The sequence below is a fragment of the Rhipicephalus sanguineus genome, chromosome 10 (assembly GCF_013339695.2).
Source record: "Rhipicephalus sanguineus isolate Rsan-2018 chromosome 10, BIME_Rsan_1.4, whole genome shotgun sequence".
NCBI lineage: Eukaryota > Metazoa > Arthropoda > Arachnida > Ixodida > Ixodidae > Rhipicephalus > Rhipicephalus sanguineus.
The window spans coordinates 73956403-73978669 of NC_051185.1; the positions used below are offsets into that span (position 1 = coordinate 73956403).

The 22267-nt window shown below is 47.0% G+C and overlaps 1 protein-coding gene across 1 annotated transcript in view; it reads left to right on the forward strand.

The window, feature by feature from the left end:
- Positions 1-3482: 3482 nt before the first annotated feature.
- Positions 3483-22267, forward strand: part of LOC119406500 (major facilitator superfamily domain-containing protein 4A) — a 353365-nt gene continuing 334580 nt past the window's right edge. Inside the window, exon 1 of the mRNA XM_037673240.2 lies at positions 3483-4325. Within this exon, the coding sequence (XP_037529168.1) occupies positions 4048-4325 (278 nt within the window). The 5' untranslated portion in view covers positions 3483-4047. The remainder of the gene's footprint in view (positions 4326-22267) is intronic.

Genomic DNA, 22267 nt, shown 5'->3' on the forward strand with positions numbered 1-22267 from the left:
TTATGTTTGAGCAGTGCGCTTCAAGTGTCGAGCTGTGACGCATGATAGTTCGCGCTCGTACTGTGTGCGTTCTTTTCGTGCGTCCTTTGGGCTCGAGCGATGCGCTGGCAATTTCGAGCTGCTTTCCGTTCTTCGCGTTTCATTCCAATTTATTGCTATCGCATTCATTGCTTCGCCGTTGCGGCGAAACTGTGACCTTTTTTTTTTCTGAAAGTCTGTTATCGCAGTTCCTGGATTGATACAAACTGTGAATCATCTGTGGCTCATACCCGTATTCCATGGGCCGTGGTATACGGATATGTGCCACACGCGACTGAAGGAAAGGGTTTCATGACGTACGCGACAATATCTCACGCCAGTTATGTATGTAATGACCTGTTCATCGTGTATACGTAGGCGGCTAGATCTAGATACACAGATACGTAGATAGAAACGGTCAAAGTGCCTGCAGTTCGCGAAGAAATGGTCCGCACTTAAAAACAGGTTCTCAGAAATTCAGAATGAATATGGCGCTGTGACGAGATGCTTGTGAATGCAGTTATATGTGTGTCCTGCACCCGTGCCATCATCGTTCTTGAAAGCATCAGACGCGAGGTCGTCTTCTTCCGGATATCGCTGCGTAGAAGTTTCAGGCCTCAATTTTACCTTCCCAGTTCATTTGCGTATATATACACACACACACACACACACACACACACACACACACACACACACACACACACACACACACACATATAACTGTTTCTTAGTCGATGTTGTGGTTGAAGACAGAAGTACGGACGCCGACCGAAACGTCGACTGGTAAACAGTTTTAGAAGGATATATTCTTTTCCCATTGTCATACGGCAACCTAGGACAGCCCTTCTCATGAGATATATATATAAACTCCGCTTTGATTTGTTGACAAGCATCAAAGATCGCCATAGATCATGTCAAGATGTGCATTCGTCTAAAATGGTGTTCACCCTTCACCACATAGCTTTTCAAAATAGTGTTGCATAGAACGTAAGCGTTTCTTGACATCAAAGTTCTCATAGTTATTTTGGGCCTACATAAACATCGCACGACATTTCGCATTGCTTCTGGGACGAAAACATAACGGCATTCTTTCCGCGCCGCCATTATACCGAGCGCAGCATTTAAGTAATCGCTTCGAGGAAGGATCTCTTTGCGTAGACACCGCGATGCGCCTGCCATTTGTTTTTTTTTTTTCTTTGTTTAATGTTTAATATTGTCGGGTTTCGAGAGTCGACTAACAGCTGCCTGCGTCTCGCACATTGCACTGCGCGATTCCTGGATAAATAGTAACACCGGCTGTGGGTTCTGAATAGATCTTTTGTTCGCAAATATTTCCTTCAATATGGCTCGCGCAACTTCTCCCCCTGCGCGCGAGCGAGGAAAGCTTACTGACAAAAAGCGCAGTTGTGCTTCAAGAAGCGTGTGGCGTATAGTTACTCAAGTATTTCGGTTCGGAGCGTTGTTTGATTGCCCGATTGTTCTCATATGAGACGTTCAGTTCACCATAAACACGCGGGTTGTCTCGTGCACTTGTTTAATTACGCCAAATAAAGGTTCGCGGGCGCTATAGCGGATAGAGGCGTTCGAAAAAAAAGGTCATTATGCATACTAAACCCAATCCACGCTTTTAGGCATGCCAAGCGCAACCCGACCGCAAGCACGAACTCACTCTTCATAAACGCGCCGGAGCCCTTGCCCTATGTGGAAATGGAGGTAAACCAAGCTTGGCGTTGGCGTGCGTGACATATTACTTTCTTTCTCTCTCTCTTTCTTTCTTTCCTTCTTTCTTTCTTTCTTTCTTTCTTTCTTTCTTTCTTTCTTTCTTTCTTTCTTTCTTTCTTTCTTTCTTTCTTTCTTTGGCATTGCGCAATGATCCCCCTTAAAGGGACACTAAAGAGAAACAATGAATCGGTTTAGATCGATAAATTGTGCTCTGAGAACTCTAATGGCGTTAATTTTGACACCATATGTTTATTAATAGAGGAGAAAAGCAAGTTCAAAGTCTCATTTTTAATTTCGCACCGAAATCTCCCCGCGTCACGTCACGCATTTCAAAGTGCATTTATCGTATTGTGGCGCCATTGGCTCAACAAAATTACCCCAAACTTGGTATGTTAGGTCTAAGGCCCCCTCAGAGGACAATGTACTTCATTTTTACCGATTAGGAACTACGTAGTCCCTAGTAGGCGCCCTCAAAACATGTGACGTCACGGCGAATGGTGCGGAAACGTCAAGGTGGCGTCGCCACCCGCATTTTGTCTTTGCGCGTCTTCTCGCTTACTAAGCGTCTTCTCGCCGCAAGTGTGGTGTTTTTGGTATCGTGAAAGTTTACTTTGATAATTTGAAAAATATCGTTTTGCTCTTTAGTGTCTCTTTAACTGTTTCCTTCCTCCATGCCTGGAATCGGACCGTCATGCACGTGCTTAGCAGCGCAACACATCAGTTGCTATCGCATGCGACCACAACGGTGATGCGGTCATATCCAGGCAACAATGAAATGTGACAACGATAAATGAGATGTGACCATGATAAAAGATCAGATTGCCATATCAGGAACGGCCGATCGCCGACAAGCCCACGACCTAGAGAGCACCAGTTATTGTAAAATGGCGCATGCACATTCGCAAGTGACCGGCACTCTTTCAAAGGCTGCATTTCTGTGGACACACATTCCTTCGCACTCGCGGGCGCCGGCTACTTTTGCGGTCACTCTTACAACGCCAAATTCAGAGGCAATACAAGCTTCACTTGAAAAAAAAAAAAAGAAAAAGAAAAGCCAGTTCCATGCCTGTGCAGTCTGAGTAAGCATCGGAGATGGCCAGCAAGCGCCACCACTTGGCGAACGCAGATTGAGTTCTTTCTTCATCTTCTTTCTTTCATCTTCCTTTCGTTATCTCTTTCTATATTGCCCTTTCTCCTCCTTTTCCTTCTCATTATCCTTACATAGCTCCTCGTCACCCTCACCCTCTCTTTCCCACCCCTTGCTTTGGCTATGCTATGGTTTACCTCTCCCCTCCTCCTTTTCTCCCTCCTTACCCTTACATCACTCCTTATCCCCCTCACTTTCCTTTCCTACACACTTACTATACTATACTATGCACGGCTATGCTATGCTAGGAGCTGCTTGGCACATACCCGCGTTCTGTGGCGCACACCCACTGAGTTTTCTGAAACGACGGCTGGCACAACCACAAGCTTAAACAGATCCGCTGTTTAAAATACACGTATACACCGCAAAGCGCTCCAAAAGCTAGCATCCGGACCGTGGGGTAAGTTCCGCGCCGCAACAGCTTTTCCACAACTCCGCCGAGCAGCTTTCGTTATCTTTCGCGCCAACAGGCGACGCGGCGTGGCGCGGTGGCGCGCGCGCGCGCCGCCAGTGACGTCAGGGGTTCGCGCGGGAGACCGGCGTGCGAGGCAGCAGTAGCAGACGACGCAGCTCTCGCGTAGTCGACCGTCCACTGCGGCGCTAAATCGAAAATAGTGTCGCCAGATGTCGCCGTACCCTCTTACGGGACGAAAAAACAAGAGAACGTCACGGTAGAGCACAGAGGGGCGGGACGGAGCCCGCCGCGGGTGCTTTTGTTTTTGTAGCGATCTTCGCGCACCTCTTTAGGGAACACGGAGGAGGAAGAGAGAGAGTGAGTCGGCTTTTTTTTCCCTAAACACGTCGTCGTGTGGGAGTCCATTCCGGCCCGGCCGCAAGTGGCACTGCAGCCTGCCCCTCCGTACCCGTTCTCAAGCCCCGGCGCTCGCTCAGCGGCGTCGGAACCCAGAGGACAGTCCGTGAAGCGAAACGACCCGCTGATCGACCAGCAGTGCACGCGTGTTCGTCGAGAGATGCGGTTATAGCGGATCGGCAAGCGGAGCCCGCCGCCTCTTCTCGAAGACGAGCTTCTACTTGCTCCCGAGGTGAACTCGCCGCCGCACGCAGGACCCTCCGTGTCTTTAACGTTCGGGATCTCTGTTCCGGGAGGGGATTCTCGAAGGCGTCTTCCGCCAGGACCCGTTCGTCCGAACCCAGGGGTCATGGAGCCGTCGTCGGCCGGTGGAACGGCGGTCGACGGCGTGTCATCTGTCTCCAAGCGGGAGTACTTCCTGGACCTGTTCTGGCGGCACAAGCACACCACGATCACGCTGTGCTTCGTGTTCTGGAGCTTCGGCATGTGCGTCGCCTTCCTGGGACCGACGCTGTTGGATTTGGGTTGCAAGACCCAGACCGTGTTCTCCACCATGTCCTGGGTGTTCTTCAGCCAGTCACTGTTCATCCTGCTCGGCGCGGCCGCAGGCGGCGTCCTCGTCGAAAGGTCAGTGCCTGTATGCTACTGCACTCCGTGGGCATCGGCAGAGGGGGTGCGAAGGGGCAGTTGTCCCCCCCCCCACGCCTCTTCCAAAGCCACACCAGCACTTGCCCCTCAAGCCCCACCAGCGCCCCGCCGCGATACAACACGGGTTTACCCACTAAAGACAAAATCCTGAAGACAGTTAAAATGGACACCGACCAGGAATGTTCACATAAAAGCGATACGTTTCGGCTCCCATGCGTCTAGCTTTTGTGACTCCCGAAATGTCTTGCTATTATGTGAACATTCGGGGTTGGTGACCGTTTTAATTGTCCTCATGTCTTTTCCCGACCAGACAGGTTTCCGTACGATTCTCGATTGCAAGACAAAATCCTGTGGACGCCCATGTTGCACTTCAAGAGCACTCACATCCTTTCAGCTGTCTTTTCGTGCCACAGCGCCAATCGCCGTCTATCTTGCGTGTGTTTCCTTGATTTAACGCGGCGTGATCCGGTACATTCATGTCACGAACGTCGCTATCAGCGTGACATAGCATCCTTGATAGGAAAGTGGCGCGCTAATCAGTCTTCTCGAGGGACGTCTCAAATTTCCCGTCAGACAAAAGGGGAATGGTATTCTCTAAGAGCTCACTAAATGAACCTTGTATATCAGTGCGATTTCATTGGGCAGATATCGACGACCGGCGACTAGGCGCTATGTCACTGTTGGTACTCTAATGCAACCGGCGCGCGCAGCATTGGACGGTCTACTTTAGTGATTTGTTACCTAATTCCAAAGCAAGTTCTGTATTCTGCCGTACTATTTCCCGGTAAGGCGAACCTCGACATGCGTAGATCGTATTCACGACTTCATTGTGCTTTTGAGAATTACCTTTGTCGAATGACATGGAAGGAATGTAGAGCAGCTGTAGAATAAAAGGAGGCATAGGAACATTTGCCACTTCGCCTTTAGCATTTCTAAAGGTGAGCGTATCATCGCATCCCGTTCAACACGTATTGAAGAAAGCGGGGCGATGCGCTATTTAAGGCCGAATACAAAAATGCGTGGCTTTTAGTAGACAGCGGGCGAGTGATTCGTGTAGTAGATGTGACGCTGCGTATCCGCATTTCTCGGCGTATAAGCATGCACGCTATACTTCAGCCCAGCTGGGCTTGTCAGACGAGTATAGAATTCGCGCGTAAAGGCGCGCTCTATGCGACAGACAATTGCATACAACGGGCCGCGTGGACTGCATATTGCACTGAACCTTTTTTTTTTGTTTAAACACGTCCTGCATCACACAGTTTTTTTTCCTTTTTTTCTTTTTTTTTTTTTACAGCTGGTATACGAGCATTTCCACGTTCATTCGCGTAGACATATTTCAACTCACGGATACTCAGCGGCAACTTTCGCGAACAAATGTGTCATATGGTTCTAGGAAACTCCCTGATATATCTATGTTATGCTTGGCTTGTTAACCTATAGGAAGCACTTCAAATAATTCAGGAAAAAAAAAAGAAGGAAAGAAAACATGCCTGAATACCTTTTTGCCTTATATGCCCTGTTGCGTATACGGGAAGAGACAACTACAGATGAATTCGCTCACCATATCACAGTAGCAGATTTTACTATGCCTGAAAGCCGCGCCGCGGTAGCTTTATTTAAAAAAAAAAGTGTTGGCTTAGCGGATACGGTTTCGCGCTAATATAGGCACGAGGACGCGGGTTCGTTTCCCGGCAACGGCGGTCGCATGTCGGGGGGTGGGGGGGGGGGTCCAAAATGCACGACCACTCGGTGTATTTAGATTGGGGTGCTGGCACGATAAAGAAAGGCTAGATAGTCCAAATTAAACTGGAGTTCGCCCCACTGTACGGCGTGCGTCGAAATCATGTCGTGGTTTTCGCAAGTAAAATCCCAGAATTACAGAAAAAAAAGTTACGCTATATATAATACAGTTTACAATAATCTCTCGTTCGCATGCATGCTGCGAATCTGCAATTATTAAAAAGTATCAAAGGGCCCCTAAATAGCTCCGAGTTCAAGGACGATAGAGTCTCTTCGCTGCTTATTTCTTCCTAAAACACGTGGGCGATGTAAGTTGAACCTATCAGGATTTCGCGCTTTTAGGCTGCATGCTGTAATATCCTCTAGCGCATTCGAAAACTCAGTAAACGAAGCGAGATCAGGTAATCGCGCACGATGTTCGTGCGAGACAAGGCAGCAGGGGCGTGCGACTGCGTAGTAATGCAAAGGTTGGATACAATTGGACCAATCGAGTGGGTATTTCCTCGTGACGACACGTGAACAGACCGCTGACGTCACTAATCGTGCCGAGAAGACGGGGAAACGCCGAGAGAAAATAACGCGATCGTTTCTTTTTTTTTTGTATCTTCAGATGTTGTTCGAGGGCAGAATAAATGACGCGACGTAAAGCGGCGGGAACTGTTATCTTCTGGCACGCGAGCGAGGACTCCGCTTTCTTCGGATAAATATTTTGTCGCTGAGATAAAAGAGTACGCGGTTTCCTTAATGTGGCGTTAAGGCTATCGAGGAAAGAGAAAATGATAAAACGGCAGCTGCTTGCTGTAGAGCATGTACACACAAGCGAGTCGTGCTTGCGCGTCGTGATGACGTCACCCGCGCGCACGAAGAGCAGTTTGTTACACACGTGTACAACTGGCTGTTTATATTATCAAACTTGCACAATGGCTTTTGTACGTGTTCGCATTATTTCGTTTTTGTTGGGAATACAGTTCAGCGTCGTCAAGCGGAAAGGCGATCGATCAAGAAAAAAAAAAAGAAAGTGACGATAAAACACAATTCTGAGAAGTTTTGGACGACAATTCTTTTTCCGAGTAAATGTCAAGCTGACTCGTGAACGATGCTTGCCCAAATTTTTAACCCATTCATCACGGTGTGTACATTCTGACGCGTGACTTATTTTTGAATATTTCTCCTTCGTGAGCATTAGATTGTACTGATATCAGAGAATTGAATACCAGGGCAACCGTCTGCTAACCAAAGGATAGCGTTGAACATTCCCAATTTAAGATGTTGTGAACTAATATAATAATCATTGGGGTTTTGCATACCAAAACCACGATATCATAATGATGGACGCCTTAGTGTAGGGCTCCGGAAATTTTGACCATCTGGTATTATTTAACGTGAACCTAAATCTAGGTACGCGGGCCTAACATTTCGCCGCAATCGAAATACGCCCGCCGCGGCCGGGATTCGCTCCCGCGACCTTCGGGTCAGCAGTCGAAGCGCCATAACCACTAGATCACCGTGGCGGGTAAAAATGTCGTGAACCATCTCGACTGACGACAAGTTCGATCTGTTGAACTTTTTCAGTGCTCTAGCCACTAGTACTTAATTATTCGATGAGAAGGCCAAAACTCAGTAACAATCAGAGCATCAACTTGTATCAAACACTTAAGTTTATTCGCAATGTAATACATTATAACGCGTTAGAAGAAGTAAATAATGATTTATTTGTAATTTGACAGTTTGACCTGATGCGGCATAAGTATGATTCTAAGGTCCGAAATTTTTCTTGCAATGTTTTTCATGTTCATGCAGTAAAGCATATTAATTTGTAGGCTGTGAAAACACTGAATAAAAGTTCATGACTGAAGGCTTCGGGCGTCCTCTCTCTTTCAAGCGTGCATACTTCTGCGTACAATCCTTCCGTAAGTGTAACGTGTCGTCCTGCGAATCTATACGTATTTTCATAAGTACTATCACAGTCATAACTTTACTACAATTTTTATGTCGTTTATATTTATCGAAACGTTGGCAAATATTATAGTGCAAGTTTCATTTAAATAGTACAATGCCGGCATGACTGAACGTAAGAAAGAATGTCTCACGATGTCCCTGAAACCTGTGCATTGGAGACGTATGCACTGTTAAGGGCGTATTTTTTTTCTATAGCTTACTTCCCAACTGAGATAGAGGAAGGGGTGTCTAACGAACTGTCATGCCCGCATGAGAGGTTGTTTCGTAATAATTACATCCTTTTTGCTTTATACATTCAAAACCTTCGAAATAAGATCAGACAATGGCGTAGCCTTGGTCAAGATGTGTTACATCTACAAAAATGAAGAAATTATTGTACAATACCTTGTGATCGGTAGCCTAAACGGTGTCATCTGGACCAGCAGTGGCATTCTGCAGATGTTACCTTTATTGACAGTGTACGCCGTGCAACTATGCCGGTGAAAAGCAGCGTCCCAACTGCAAAAGCTAAGTTTCTTGCGCTGAGCACAGCCTACATGTCAGACAGGTGGCTGTGCGCATACACAGGCAGCTATGCAGTCGCATTCTACAAACCTTCCTTGGCTTATTATGGTCTCGCCGCTTGGATAGCTCAACGTCAAGCACATATGTAGAAAGTACACGAATCATCCCTATTTGAACGTTTCGTATACCATTCCAATAATTCCAAATGTTTTCCTTAAGATTCTCGCCGAAATATACGGCAACTATATGGAAAACGTATGGAATTTATATAGATTCCGTTAGGAAGCATATGTAATACGGAAATATATGGCAACTTTACGGAAAACATATGGAATCTATATGGATTGCGTAAGGAACCATGAAATCGTTGGAGTGCCATACGGAACGTTTCAGTAAGGCATCACTCTTTTGCGGATGCTAACAGGTCTCTTCTGCACAATATGTCACGATGCATTTGCCGTCGAAGTCAAGCGCTGCAGCAATTTACATTGCGCCCTACATCGAGGACAGTTTGTTGAGGCGAAAGCCTTACATGCCTCAACAAACGCGATAATTGACCATCGGCGTCAAAACTAATGATGCAAAAAAATCACGTGATGACGTCACCATATGACGGCACCATGACGTCACAGATCGCCACAATTTGTGACGTCACCATGACGTAATCATTACTTCACTACTACGTCGTATATATAACGTGACGTCACATGATGGCATCATCGCATGGCATCGTCGCTTCTCAAAGGTAGGCCGATCACGGAGGCAGTGCAAAATCAGGTAAGGGGAAGAAAGCTTGCAATGCCTCCGATCCCTGAGGCAGTGCACAACCACGTGAGGTGCAGAAAGCTTTCGGAATGGGGCGGGGGAGGATCAGCAGATAGACAGAGAAGAAAAAGAAGATGGCTTTCGAGTCCGAAGAGACCCTGTGAGGTTTTGTACCATATTTAAAGGAAGTTAAGACACGCCCAGGCTTGGTTAGTCGAGCCGAAACGGTGTGCGCGCCCATATTGTGCCTTTTGTTATAAAATCGGTGACATAAAACGTTTCATCCGGGGATCTCTGCAGGTTGAAGCGGCGAGGAAAGCGCTGCAGCCTGCAAGAGAGAAGTTTCGCGCACGTGAGCTTTGCAGATGTGTTCACGGAAGGGCGCCCAGCAATTATAAGGACAGTTTTACGACTGCTTAAGCCCTACCCCGAGATACAGGGCTCATAAATGCGTGGCGATAAAAAACTCGCTATCAGCGCACGAAACGATCAGGTGGAACGATTGCCAGCTGTGTGTACGCCAATCTGACCGCCCACATCATAACTCAATGTGCGTTTTGTTTAGTTACAAGTAGCGTATTCAACAGAAATCTTTCTGGGCCAAATGTAGCCCATGAACAACTTTATTACGCTTGAACGGCCTGTGACAACAGGGCATAAATAAATGCGTGACACGCGATGTTTCTGAAAAAATGACGAGTCAGCCCATGAAGTCGCATCGCCTGTTATCTGCCTATTATCTTGATCTCACGAAGAAGAGGCTCACATCTGCTAATGTGCTAGTAATGTAAGATAATAGGCTGGAGTAGTGACACGTTAGCGCGATGGTTAATGTAGGCTTTTCACATTGACAAAGAGAGGGACGAGCTGTATTAGGGACACTTCTGATTGCCTTTTAGAAAATGAGATGCAGCTCTTTGATATGCCAGTGTGATTGCATTTTGCCGATATCTGACGCACGCGTGCGCAAATTTCTTGCATTCTCCTGGCTTTACCTTTAAAATAAACAGTAGATGCTTAGGCCCGTCCTTTCTGATTCCTCCTGCTTCTTTCTCGAGTATTTGTTTCCTAATTTGCGCTAATATGTATTCTTTTAATGTCAACTAACTTGCCCAGCAACAAGACTTATTCGTTCTGCACACCATGGTGGCACAGTAGGCTGAGGTGTTGCACTGCTCCGCTCGGGGTCGTGGGTTCGATAACAGGCCACGCGGCCGCGTTTCGCTGGGGGTAACATGCGATAACATCGGTGTGCTTAGATTTAGGTGCACGTTAAGTAGCCCCAGGTGGTGAAAATTAACCCGCAGTCCCACACCACGGCGTGCCTCAAGATCATCCTGCTTGTGGCACGTGAAACACCAGAGATTGGTATTATTACATTGAAATTTCGTTGCGCTTGGTATTTGACACCGAATCGAAGTCCTGGATACCAGTTGGTTTCTCTACCTCGCTATGCCCGTTGACACAGCCTGAGTCGCACTTGTTTTAAAGAGTGATGGAGGCGAAATGCTTGAGCTCCGTGTACTAAGATTTAGGCGCACGTTAAAGAACACCAAATGGCCTGAATTTCCGGAGCCCTCCACTACGGCGTCCCTCATAATCATATCGTGGTTTCGGGGCGTAAAACTTCAACAATTAATTTTATTATTATTGTTACATGGAGTGATCGAGCGCGCGTGGCTGTGGACGCTGGCGCCGTCCGCAGATGCTACAAGCTTACTACAGTTAACTACAAGCTTCCGTTTATGCTTGATTTGTAGCGCAAGAATCTGGCATGCCGTATGACTACGTTTGGGATCATTACGGCGTCGGTCTCTGCGTATTCTTGCAAGAAACGGCAACTGAAATGGCCGACTGGCCGCTCTAGACGAGTGCGATTCCGGCTGTACGTTGCTGCTACTTGTGAAGTCACGGTGAACTCTGGAACGTACAAGAGGAGCAAAACGTAAACGCGTACCGTTCATGTAGTACGTGCCTTCTGTATAGTATTTACGACCACTTTGTTTGAGACCTTCGTGTACCGTAAATCTTAAAGGGCAAAGAATGCGTGCGTAAAGAGAGCCATCGTCCACATTTTCGCTATCACCTTGTTCTCTTTATTTGGTTGCCGGTGTAGAATTGGAAGGTTACGTAGTGCAGAAGCTATGTAGGGAAGGGTAGATATAAAGATTGCTGTATTTTGTTCAGTGGCGAATTACGATGCTGGTCGCGAGGGACTTGCTCGTCTTTCTTTCTTTCTTTCTTTCTTTCTTTCTTTCTTTCTTTCTTTCTTTCTTTCTTTCTTTCTTCTTTCTTTCTTTCTTTCTTTCTTCTTTCTTTCTTTCTTTCTTTCTTTCTTTCTTTCTTTATTTATTTATTTATTTATTTATTTATTTATTTATTTATTTATTTATTTATTTATTTATTTATTTATTTATTTATGTCTTTCTTTCTTTCTTTGAATGCATTGTTTACCAGCAAAATTCCGGAGTCTGCAAGTCGACTCACGGTCGAGGAGGCAGACTGTGCTTTGCTTAGAATGCGTGAATTCAGCGGTTCTAGATTAACGCATACGCTGCGCCTCGCCATTACTATTTATTTATTTATTTATTTATTTATTTATTTATTTATTTATTTATTTATTTATTTATTTATTTATTTATTTATTTATTTATTTATAAATATATTTATTTCACATAGCTCCATTTAAGGTACGAATATGCTGAAGGAATTGCCGTGGACATCACAGACACTGCTTTGAAAAGCATCGAAAATTACTTATTGAAATGCATATCCTTGATAGTAATACGCTGTGTGAATAACATGATTGGTACAGTGCCATAGGTGAAGTAAATAAAACGACATCCTCGTCACTGGCGCATTGATCTTAGCTGTAAGGCGCAGCGAAAGCGTTAATTATTACCGGCGAGAACAAAAAGAATTAGACGACCCTAATTTTTATATAACTTTTAAGTGTCCTAATGGCACTAGCCCCTAGTGTTTAGTGGACTTTTGGTTAACTTGGGTAGGTCTTTAGAGCGAAAGTAGGCTGTTCTATGGGCCATCTTGTTAGCCCCGCAAAACTTGTTAATTTCATCTGCCCAGCAAACTTTGTGCCTCCTTCTGGTGCGCTTGGCTTCTCTTGGAATCCAGTCAGTTACTCTTGGAATCCAGTCAGTTACTCTTAACGACCAGCGGTTATCTTGCTTCCTCGCTACATGCCCATGATGATGCCCATTTCTTCTTTTTGATTTCGACTAAGATTTCTTTAACACGCGTTTGTTCCCTGACGCACTCTGCTCTCGTGCTGTCCCTTGAAGTTACACCTATCATTTTTCTTTGCGTGACTCGCTGCGTCACCCTCAGTTTAAGTCGAAACCTTTTCGTAAACCTCCAGATTTCTCGCCCGTAGGAAAGTACCAGTGAGATGAAGCTGTTCTATGCCTTCCTCTTGAGGAATAATGGTAAATTAGCGTTCACGACTTTTGAGCGCCGCGGTGGAACAGTGGTTACGGTGCTCGGCTGTTGACCCGAAGGTCGTGGGTTTGATTCCGGTCACGGAGGTCGCATTTCGACGGAGGCGAAGTGCTAGAGGCCCGTGTAATACAGTGTATACGGTGTCAGTGAACGGTGTCAGTGAACACCAGATGGCCGAAATTTCCGGACCTCTTCATTACGGCGGGCCAGATAATCATGTTGTAAAAGGCCGGCGTGTGTAATACGCTGTGTAAATAACATGATTGATATAGTGACGTATGTGAAGTAAATAAGACGACAGCCTCGTCACTGGCGCATTGATCTTAGCTGTAAGGCACAGCGAAAGCGTTAATTATTACCGACGTAAACAAAAAAGAATTAGGCGACCTGGCACACCCTGGTCGAAGGCCTGAAGTCTGGCGACGGCTTCGGCTCACAAAACGTTTTGGCACGCAAAGCCCCACATATTATTATTACCATTCATGATTTGAGAATGCCTGCCAAATTCGATCTCCCTCATTCTTATTTTTCAAGTTATTTCAGAGTGAGGCTTCGGATCTGCGGTCGCTACCTGCACAAACTGGACATATTCTTTTACCACTTCCAGAGTCTCGCTACCTCTCGCAGACCGCTGTTCTCTTCCAAGACTGTTGAACATCAGTTTTCTGCATAATAAATTTAGATCCAGTGGACGGCCTTGCCTGTACAATTCAGTAACCGTGCTTTGAAATTCGTTCCGTGGATTACTTGTCAAGGACGTGTAATCACCGAATTACAGATGCGCATCAGTGCATCAGCGAATAGAAACAAGAACAAACAAAAAGGGCGAACGAACAATAACGTGCTTTAGTAGGTCCTCTGTTGGCCACCGCCGTTTTCTGCAAATGGGCTCGTACAACACTACATGGTACGTGCACGTGTGACCCATGTGTTGTACCCTGTTATGAATGGGGTAGGTCCCTCTGGCGCACAACGTAGAATACGGGCTCGTGGTATCCTACCGCTGCCACCACTGTTACGAATGGGAGTTGCGTGTCGCTGAAAGCCGGGAGGCTGGCGAGCCGATGTAGCCGAAGATCGGACTTTTACTAAGGAACAGAGCAAGGAGGCAAACGTTTACAAAACAAAACAGTAACGACGTTTATAGCAGGTATAGCAGGTTAAAACAGTAGAGAGCCTGCCAGCACGACCAAGTCGGCTGGGGCGACTCTTCTAACAACGGACCGGCACGGCCTTAAATAAGGTAACATTCCATTGTGACGTGTTCTTTCCAGACAGGTGCTGACAGAAGTGCTGACCGAAGTGACGTTGAGTTCGACCGAAGTGCAGGTATTGACCCGAAGTGCCGACCGAAGTAACGTTAAGTTCGACCGAAGTGCAGGTATCGACCCCTCCCACGTTGACTGATCGCGGGTGCTCTGGCACAACCCGCGGCGGTGGTCTAGTGGTTGGGGTGCTCGACTGTTGACCCGAAGGTCGTGGGATCGAATGCCGGCCGCGGCGGCCGCATTTTCGATGGAGCCGAAAATGCTTGAGGACCATGTACATAGATTAAGGTGCACGTTAAAGAACACCAGGTGGTCAAAATTTCCGGAGCCCACCACTTAGGCGGCTCTCACAATCATATCGTAATTTTGGGACGTTATACCCGAACACTTAATATATTACTTATGTGTTGTATGTACATCAGCACGCGTCAAAGAAGTCCTTTGAAGTCCATACATGTGAGCATTTAACCAAGCACCCCCGCTTTAATGCATGACACAGGTGCAACGAATATTAAATGTCTGTTACGAAAACTATGGCTTACATGTGCTGTTGCATCTGTGGAAATAAGCTCCGACTCGTCGGCCGAGCGACTTTCCCTGGTTGATAAATAATGAAAGCAATCCATCATTCATCGCTGAGTTTGCAAGGAACACTTGCTTTCAAGGTTGGCCTTTCCGGGTACTTATGGACTTCGTATTTCCACGTGATATTACTTCAGTCGCGGGCACGTGCAAAGAAAGAATACCCAGAACTGCGCTTTCTTGTTGACAGAATGCCTCCTCCCTTTGCGGGGGCTGACCGACAGGAGTGACGGAAGGCTGCTCTGCGCAGCGCACGACCGGAAGATCAGCCTGTGGTGCCTAGGGTTCGCCGAATCGCGAGGTCTTTCTGCCACTTAGGGCGTGCTGACCCGTATAGGTCGCGGGATCGAATCCCGGCCGCGGCGGCGGCATTTTCAGTGGATGCAAAATGCTATATAGAGGCCCGCGTACTTAGATTCAGGTGCACTTTAAAGAACCCCAGGAGGTCGAAATTTCCGGAGCCGTCCTCTACGGCGTCCTCATAATCGTATCGTCGTTTTCGAACGTAAAACCATATAACAATTATTATTAGCTCCTTTCTGTCGCCGTTGCTTATGCTGGCTTCTCCGCGGGAGCGATCGCGTTGTCACCAAACGGGCCGGCCTTGATTATCGCTTCCTGGTTGCGCTTTGGGTACGCGTGTCAAGAGCGTGCCGGAAAAGCATCGAGCTACTCAGCGATAACTGCCGGGGTCGCCTAACGTTAATGGCGCGGCAGGATGTTGATACACGCGACGGCCTATACATAAGCACATCGAGCTGAATCTCTACCTCCACAGCTAGAGAGGAAGAGTGCCAGAACAGGCGGCCAGTCTAGGAAGCAGAATTTCCGAGTTTTTTTTTTTTTTTCATCTTTCGGAAAGCTACCCTAAAGCATAAAATAAAAACGCGCATCACACGGAAACGAGCGCGTCCGTTTCGTGCGTTAAGCCTAGTAAAGATCGGCGAAATGGTCCGTGGATCCAGTTTTGCGAGTCAGAAGAACGACCTAAACGATGGCCGGTAACCGTAACAGATGGCGCATGTGACGCGTTTGTAGCACCGGGGCACGACCTCAGCAAGTGCGCCTCATTCGCTGACGTGCTGCAACGAGACAACAAAATCAGAATACTCATAAGAGCCCAAACGCTGCGCGGCAGTGCTGTGGCCTGTAGGCCATCACTGCATGTATAAGCGCAACCCCGAAGGGAAGTCTTCGAAATGCCACCTTCTTTGTGCAAGTGAGCCCACCAGAGAGGTCGGAAGCAGATAGAAGTGTATAGGGGTATCCGTGTGATGCCTCGGAGATGTTTCTTTTGGCGTGGCGGTTGTCCGCGGACACGTGGAAGAAACTGCGACACGTGTGTTCGATATCGCGGGCGAGCGATTGCCAGAATCCACTTCTAACTTGCCAGGTTTGTGATCGTGATTCGGAACACTCATTATCAAGGCGAAAGCCTTAAGTGGTTCATGAAACGCGAAAAGTGAGGCCCGTGTACTTAGATTTAGGTGCACGTTAAAGAACCCCAGGTGGTCGAAATTTCCGGAGACCTCCACTACGGCGTCTCTCATAATCATATGGTGGTTTTGGGACGTTAAACCCCAGGTATTATTATTATGACCGTCTTCGTCGGCGGCGTTGTCAATGCGGAGTGTTGCAAAAGATCATCATGTGATGACACCATCATGACGTTTCAAATCGCCAGTTTGTGATGTCATCATGACGTCACTACGATTTCTCAGAAAGTGACGTTACATGATGACGTCATCACGTGACACAGTTACTTAGTCAAAAGTGGGGCGGCGATCCCGGAGGCCCTGCGAAACCACGTGAGGTGCAGAGGGCTTGCAACGGCTCCGATCCCTGAGGCATTGCAAAACCACGTTAGGGGCAGAAATCTTTCAAGGTGGGGTGGGGGGGGGGGGCACTACAGGCTATTGCGAAGAGTACGAAGAAAAAGAAGGACTCAAAGACGGCTTTCGCCTTCGAGTCGTCTGAGGTGAATTTATAAAGGACCGTGCCACTTTTGTCAGGTTAGAGGCGCGATAGAAGGATGAAGTGCTCACGAGAATCTCGAAACTTGGACTTCGGGACTACGGTGAAAGCTCGGCGCGTCCAACTCTCGCAGAGGCGTACCCTCGCTTTTGCGAGTCCACTTCTTCGTACCTCTTGTGACTTACGACGAAGGCACTGCACGGTGAGATAAATGGAGATAAGAAAAGGTCGCAGCACCATTTTGGCATATGCAGGGTGCCTATACTCCAGTGCCTACGTGTCACGGAGAGCGCGTTCGCGCGGCGTCCTTCGCTAATGGGAAGCCAGTGAACATGTCCGCTAGGGCCGTTCGCCGAAGTTTGAATGCACCCCCACGAACACGAACACACTAACGCACGCAGGAGGCAAGCGGACGTATATACAAGACCAAGATAAAGAAAAGGAAATTCGCAAGTGTCAGTCAGGTCGTGCTTGTTTTTCAGTGGTTCGATGCCCTTCGCTTGTACGCATGCTTCAATTCAACTGGCATGCTTTTCCCTCCATATTTCCCTGCCTATTTTATCACAGTTCCCCTCCCAAACTATAAGGTACCAAGCTGGACTAAGTCTAGTTAACCACCCTCTCTTTCCTTCATTCCGTCCTCCCTCTTTCTCACTGCCCTGCGGTGAGGGAGGGAAGACGGGCAGAAAAGGTGCATAAGGACCCACGCTCTGTGCGCTCACATAGACATGCACAATGCACTCAAAGAAGACACGCACAAGTACACGCGCGCATACACAAAGACATTCACAACAACTCACACGCACACGCAATCTCTGGCGTAAACGAACGTTGCAAATACATTCACTCAATGGTACACAGAGGGGTTCGTGCGTGCTCGGCCGCACTAGGATGCACGTGTGGCGGACTTAATAAAAGGAACTACCACGCGTAAACTGGAGTCCCTGGCCCGCGTTTCAAACTTCGTCCCCATCCAGCATTTCTAGACGTCCACTCGAAGCGTGAAGTCTGCAAGTCAGACTTCGAAACAAGTGTCTCGTGTGGGAGTGCTTTGAACTCTTTCGGCGGCGTGTCTTCAATGTTTAGAAGCTCTGTTAGACTGCCACAGTTAGCGCTCGCATCTTTTATCTCTCATTCTTAATACTCTTGTTCTACGCTTCTCAGTATCTTTAAAGGAGCCCTGCAAAGGTTATTTTCAAATAATCATCGAATGACCTCGGTATCAGAGTTTTTGATTGCCTCACGATTTGGTTGTCGCGAATTTTTTTTTCAATCTGTCAAGTACGAGCAGGCTACAAGAACTGTTATACATTGTGATAATAGCGAGAAGCGCATTTGATGTAAACCTCACTCTTGGTTTGTGTGACATATTGGCCAATAGCAGCAGTCTGCTGAATGAGGAAATTTTGACGCTGCCAGCCCTGAAGAGAGTGAGGAGCTTGAGGACGGCTATGAAGAAAGTGCGTTTGAGAATGTGGGAGCTTCGCGCTTCCCTTGCAAACTACGTGCTGCGCAGGACTACAGCATCTGGCTGAGCTGTTCACAGTAGTGTTTGCAGTTCGTAAGACGTGTTTATTCTCCAAGCTTGATTGGGGCTTCGAGACCCCCTTAAGCATTCTCTCGATGCAGCCCCATATACATGCGTATGTTTAGGAGGAGACGTTTGACGACGGCATATAAGTGATTGCTTAGTGTGAAAATCTTGTCAGTCTTTTTACGATGCATGAGACAGCTGTAGTGCAACAGTGCTTCCTGGGCTTTAGGAAACCTGAATAAAGTAAACGAGCAAACGAGACAGAAGCAGGCACGACATATGTACATATATCCGCCGGCACTAACATAGGCAAAGGTAAGTTAAGGTAGCTTGATACGCTCTAACACATCCTTCACATCAAGCTCAATTTCTCTTACTGTGGGACAACTAACAATTACGATGCAGCAGTTACTCGCTGTTCATTTGTGCTTTAAACAAGTGAGATCAGTCTACGGTCTACGATCTGTACATGTTTAACATCTATAATCGTCGGTTCTCTCCCAAATACGAAACCTCATCTCTGAGTCTCTCTGATGTCGGCATTTTTGGAAGCAAGACGCAGCGCGCGATAAAATATACAAGGTGTTTGAAGAAATGTATCCGAAAATCGTTAAGATATAACGGAAATGGAATATTTTCTCACTGCCTTTATAATTACTTGTTCCGTAGCAGTAGGCATGTTATGATGACTAGAGACATACGATGATTTAAAGAGAAATTGACAACCACTCGTTTGTAGCACGAAGCCACAAGGAAATGGATTTCTTGGAATGAAAAGCTTCTTAGTGACCGAAAGATTTGTCTAGGTCCGGGAATCGTACCCAGGACCAACGCCTTTCCGTGGCGCCTTTCTTAACCCTTCCGTCTCCTTGCGGGGTTCCAAAGAATTGATTTGCAATGCGGTGATAGAACGTACAATGATACATGCATAAATACTGACGCGTTTCACGGAAGATAAGTTTTTGGACTTGTTACAGCCGTGCTCGCCGCCAGCATTGTACTATGGGCGTAATACCCCTGTCACACGGGGCAACTTAAGTGCACTTTGAGGGAGTGCACTTCGCTGCTAGTGCCATTCGCACGCTGTCGCACGGGAACGTTTAGTGACACTCGCTGCAAAGCGCACTTGCCGGCGAGTGCGTTCGCACTTCGCCGAGACGAAGTGTCTAGCCTCGATAGCAGTGGCTCGAAATAAATAAGTTATTATCCGAAGCCGAGTTCAAAGCATTTCTGAACTATCGTTTTCTTTATTAATAATATTCTTATGCATTAAAACATACTATAATACACAAAACTACTTTGCTATTCTCGTTCTCGGGCATTTTACAGCCCCGACCGCCAGGGGTATGCCCAGCGCACGCCGTGCAATGGCTGCAGCCGCCGCGTTTGTACGTAAATTTTATTTGAAGGGCTAGTTATAGCTGTAACGCAGTATTACTTACGAAACATTGCCTGAAATAAAAAATACCTGTTGTGCTTCTTAAGTACCCATCGCCATTACAATCATTTCCAAAGTGCACTTCCCTTTCTCGTGTAGCAGCGCGCTGCCAAAGTGCCATTCTGGGGGCGTAAGTGCACTCGCTCAAAATGACACTAAACTTGCCAGTGTGACCGGGGTATTACTTGCTTGTACTTTGAGTGCTCCCTTCGCTGAGCACAAGTTCAGTCAATTGAGCTCAGTCTTTACCGGTACGACTGAGCTTCAGCTTCACAACCACGTGACAATATCGCTTACAGGTCAACGATATTGCCGTTCTATTAAAGCCCGTTTCTTCGTTTGACCGTGGGTGTACAAGCGGAGGGACACTCCAAATGAGGCGTTACCATGCGATGTGGCGTGTTGCTGCACGTTCACCGACTCGTGGGAAGCCGGTACAACAGCGTTACTCTTCCGGGACCTGTGGCCATGCCGCGAACATTAATGTGCGTATGTGCGTGCGTAGCGATGGGCTTTTTGTTCTAGGCTTACGCGAATGACGAATTTGATGACGTCATTGTTCGGGGTTGTAAGGTATGTACAAGGTGCAAGCCATACCATTTCGTATACCTTGGTCCACGTACTATCGCGATGGAAAGAAACGCGAACAGTGAGGCGTCTACTCGGTCTGTTGTTTCGCATTTATTTTCAAGCGATTCTATCCTGAATGGTAATAAAAAGCCGCTATAGTCATCCAGGATACAATCAAGAACCGCTCTAGCAATCTTTTTATTGCCTCCAAGTGCACGTTAAAGAACACCGGATGGTCGAAATTCCCGGAGCCCTCCACTACGGCGTGTCCCGTAATCATATCGTTGTTTTGGCACCTAAAACTCCAAATGTTATTGAGAAATGAGCAATCAAGGCGTCAAATAAAGACCGAACTCTCTATTGAGCGAACTTGGGCTAAGCAAAGGAACTAACATTCCCAGTATGATTGCCGCGACCGCAGTAGTTGGTCGTTGAAAATCAGGGGCCGAATTCACAAAACTCACTTACGAGCAAATTGTCGCGCAAGAGAAATTTTGTCGCGTAAGTCGATTCACGAAGCGAAAAAAACGTCGTAAGAGGCCATCGTTATCACATCGGCCGCTGCGGTAAAGCGCGCTGTGACTGTCCAGGAACATGTCAGCGATGGTGATGCAGTTGCTATATTTGGTGACGTCACTGAAAAAGGCTCGTAAGTGGATTCACGAAGCAAAAAAATTGCGCGGAAACAGCGTGGCTACGAGAAAATCCCAAGAGTGGTCCGGACCACTCTTACGAACAATATGGCTGTTTAGAACATGCAACTGCGGCGGGTATCTGGGTGCCGTGGCTAATTTTGAGCTAATTCACGGCCATTTAAGGCTTCTTGATGATTGCTGGTACGTTTTATTTATTTCGGCGCTTTGAGTTTCGTGTGTTGTTTCGCTTGTACGCTATGGATTGTATTGGCACTCGTAGTCGTCCAATAAACTGGGAGTCGCAGTAATTAAAGAAGCCTATTGGGTGTCAATGGCGAAACATTATGCATGCAAAGACTTGTGGTTGGATTAAAACCAAAGGTCTACATGAATGGTCGATGAAGTCCAAAGCGGCGCGGTATTTGGTCAACATATTTTTGTTATGTTGTTGTGTTGCGTCCGACTTCCTCCAATGAGACGTCCAGCTTATCATGATGTACGCAGCATTGGTCGAAACCACCACCAAAGAGGTTCAGAGGAGCACATCAGCTGCACGCTATTGGAAATAAAATTGAGCGGAGCATTTCAATTAGCCGTTATTAAAGCCTATTATGTGATTCCACAACTTGTCTAGTTGGATAGGCTTTAACAGCCCAATAGGCACGATCGCTGAAACGCAGCTGTCGCTACGCGCTTTGGGTCAATCCAGAGCGGGCGCGTACATTGCAAATCGCAGCATATTATAGATGTGCGAGATTATGCATGAAATCTCAAACAAATCAAGCTTTTCGATCTTCACTGTTCGGAAACCGAAACGGAACGCGTTTATACGGCGAGCAGTCAGAAGTAAATGGATCCAGTAATTTGAAACGACATCAAAAATATGTGCGAATGCTCACGATTCTCGAGTATAAACGAGCCTTTGCCGGATTCACGTCCCTTTGATTACTAACTGCCATTTAACATGGCGTGAGAATATCAATTGAAGGTGGCTTCACCCACTCATAAATGTATTTTGTGCTCATAAGCGTCAGCTTGACCTAGAAATCATCGCGTAGATAAGGCGAAACCCCCGCAGGAGGCTACTATCGTAGCAGACGACAAACGATAGCAGACGACGGCTTGGGCGAGAGGTGCAACTCGTGATTGGTTGGGAAGCAGTACTCTCTACAACAGCCCATCTTATGACGTTGACAAAACACTTCTTTCATCGCGCGCTCCTGTCGTGTTCGTCATATCTTCCCCCTCGCACATAAGAGAACTTTTTATCTTCTCGCGATCAACGCGAAAGAGCTTTTTCTAAGTTGTCTTAGCGCCTACCCCCTGCTGCGCAGTTTGTAAGAACAACATGGCGCCGTAAACTGTAGGTGTCGGCGCCGATTTTCGCAAACGCATGAGTTCCTTCAGCGTTCGACTGGATGTGCTGTGAATACCGCTGCTTTTCCGGTGCGCGCAAGCAGTGTGAAGACCGACGGCGGTGTCTCTTGGTGTGCCGT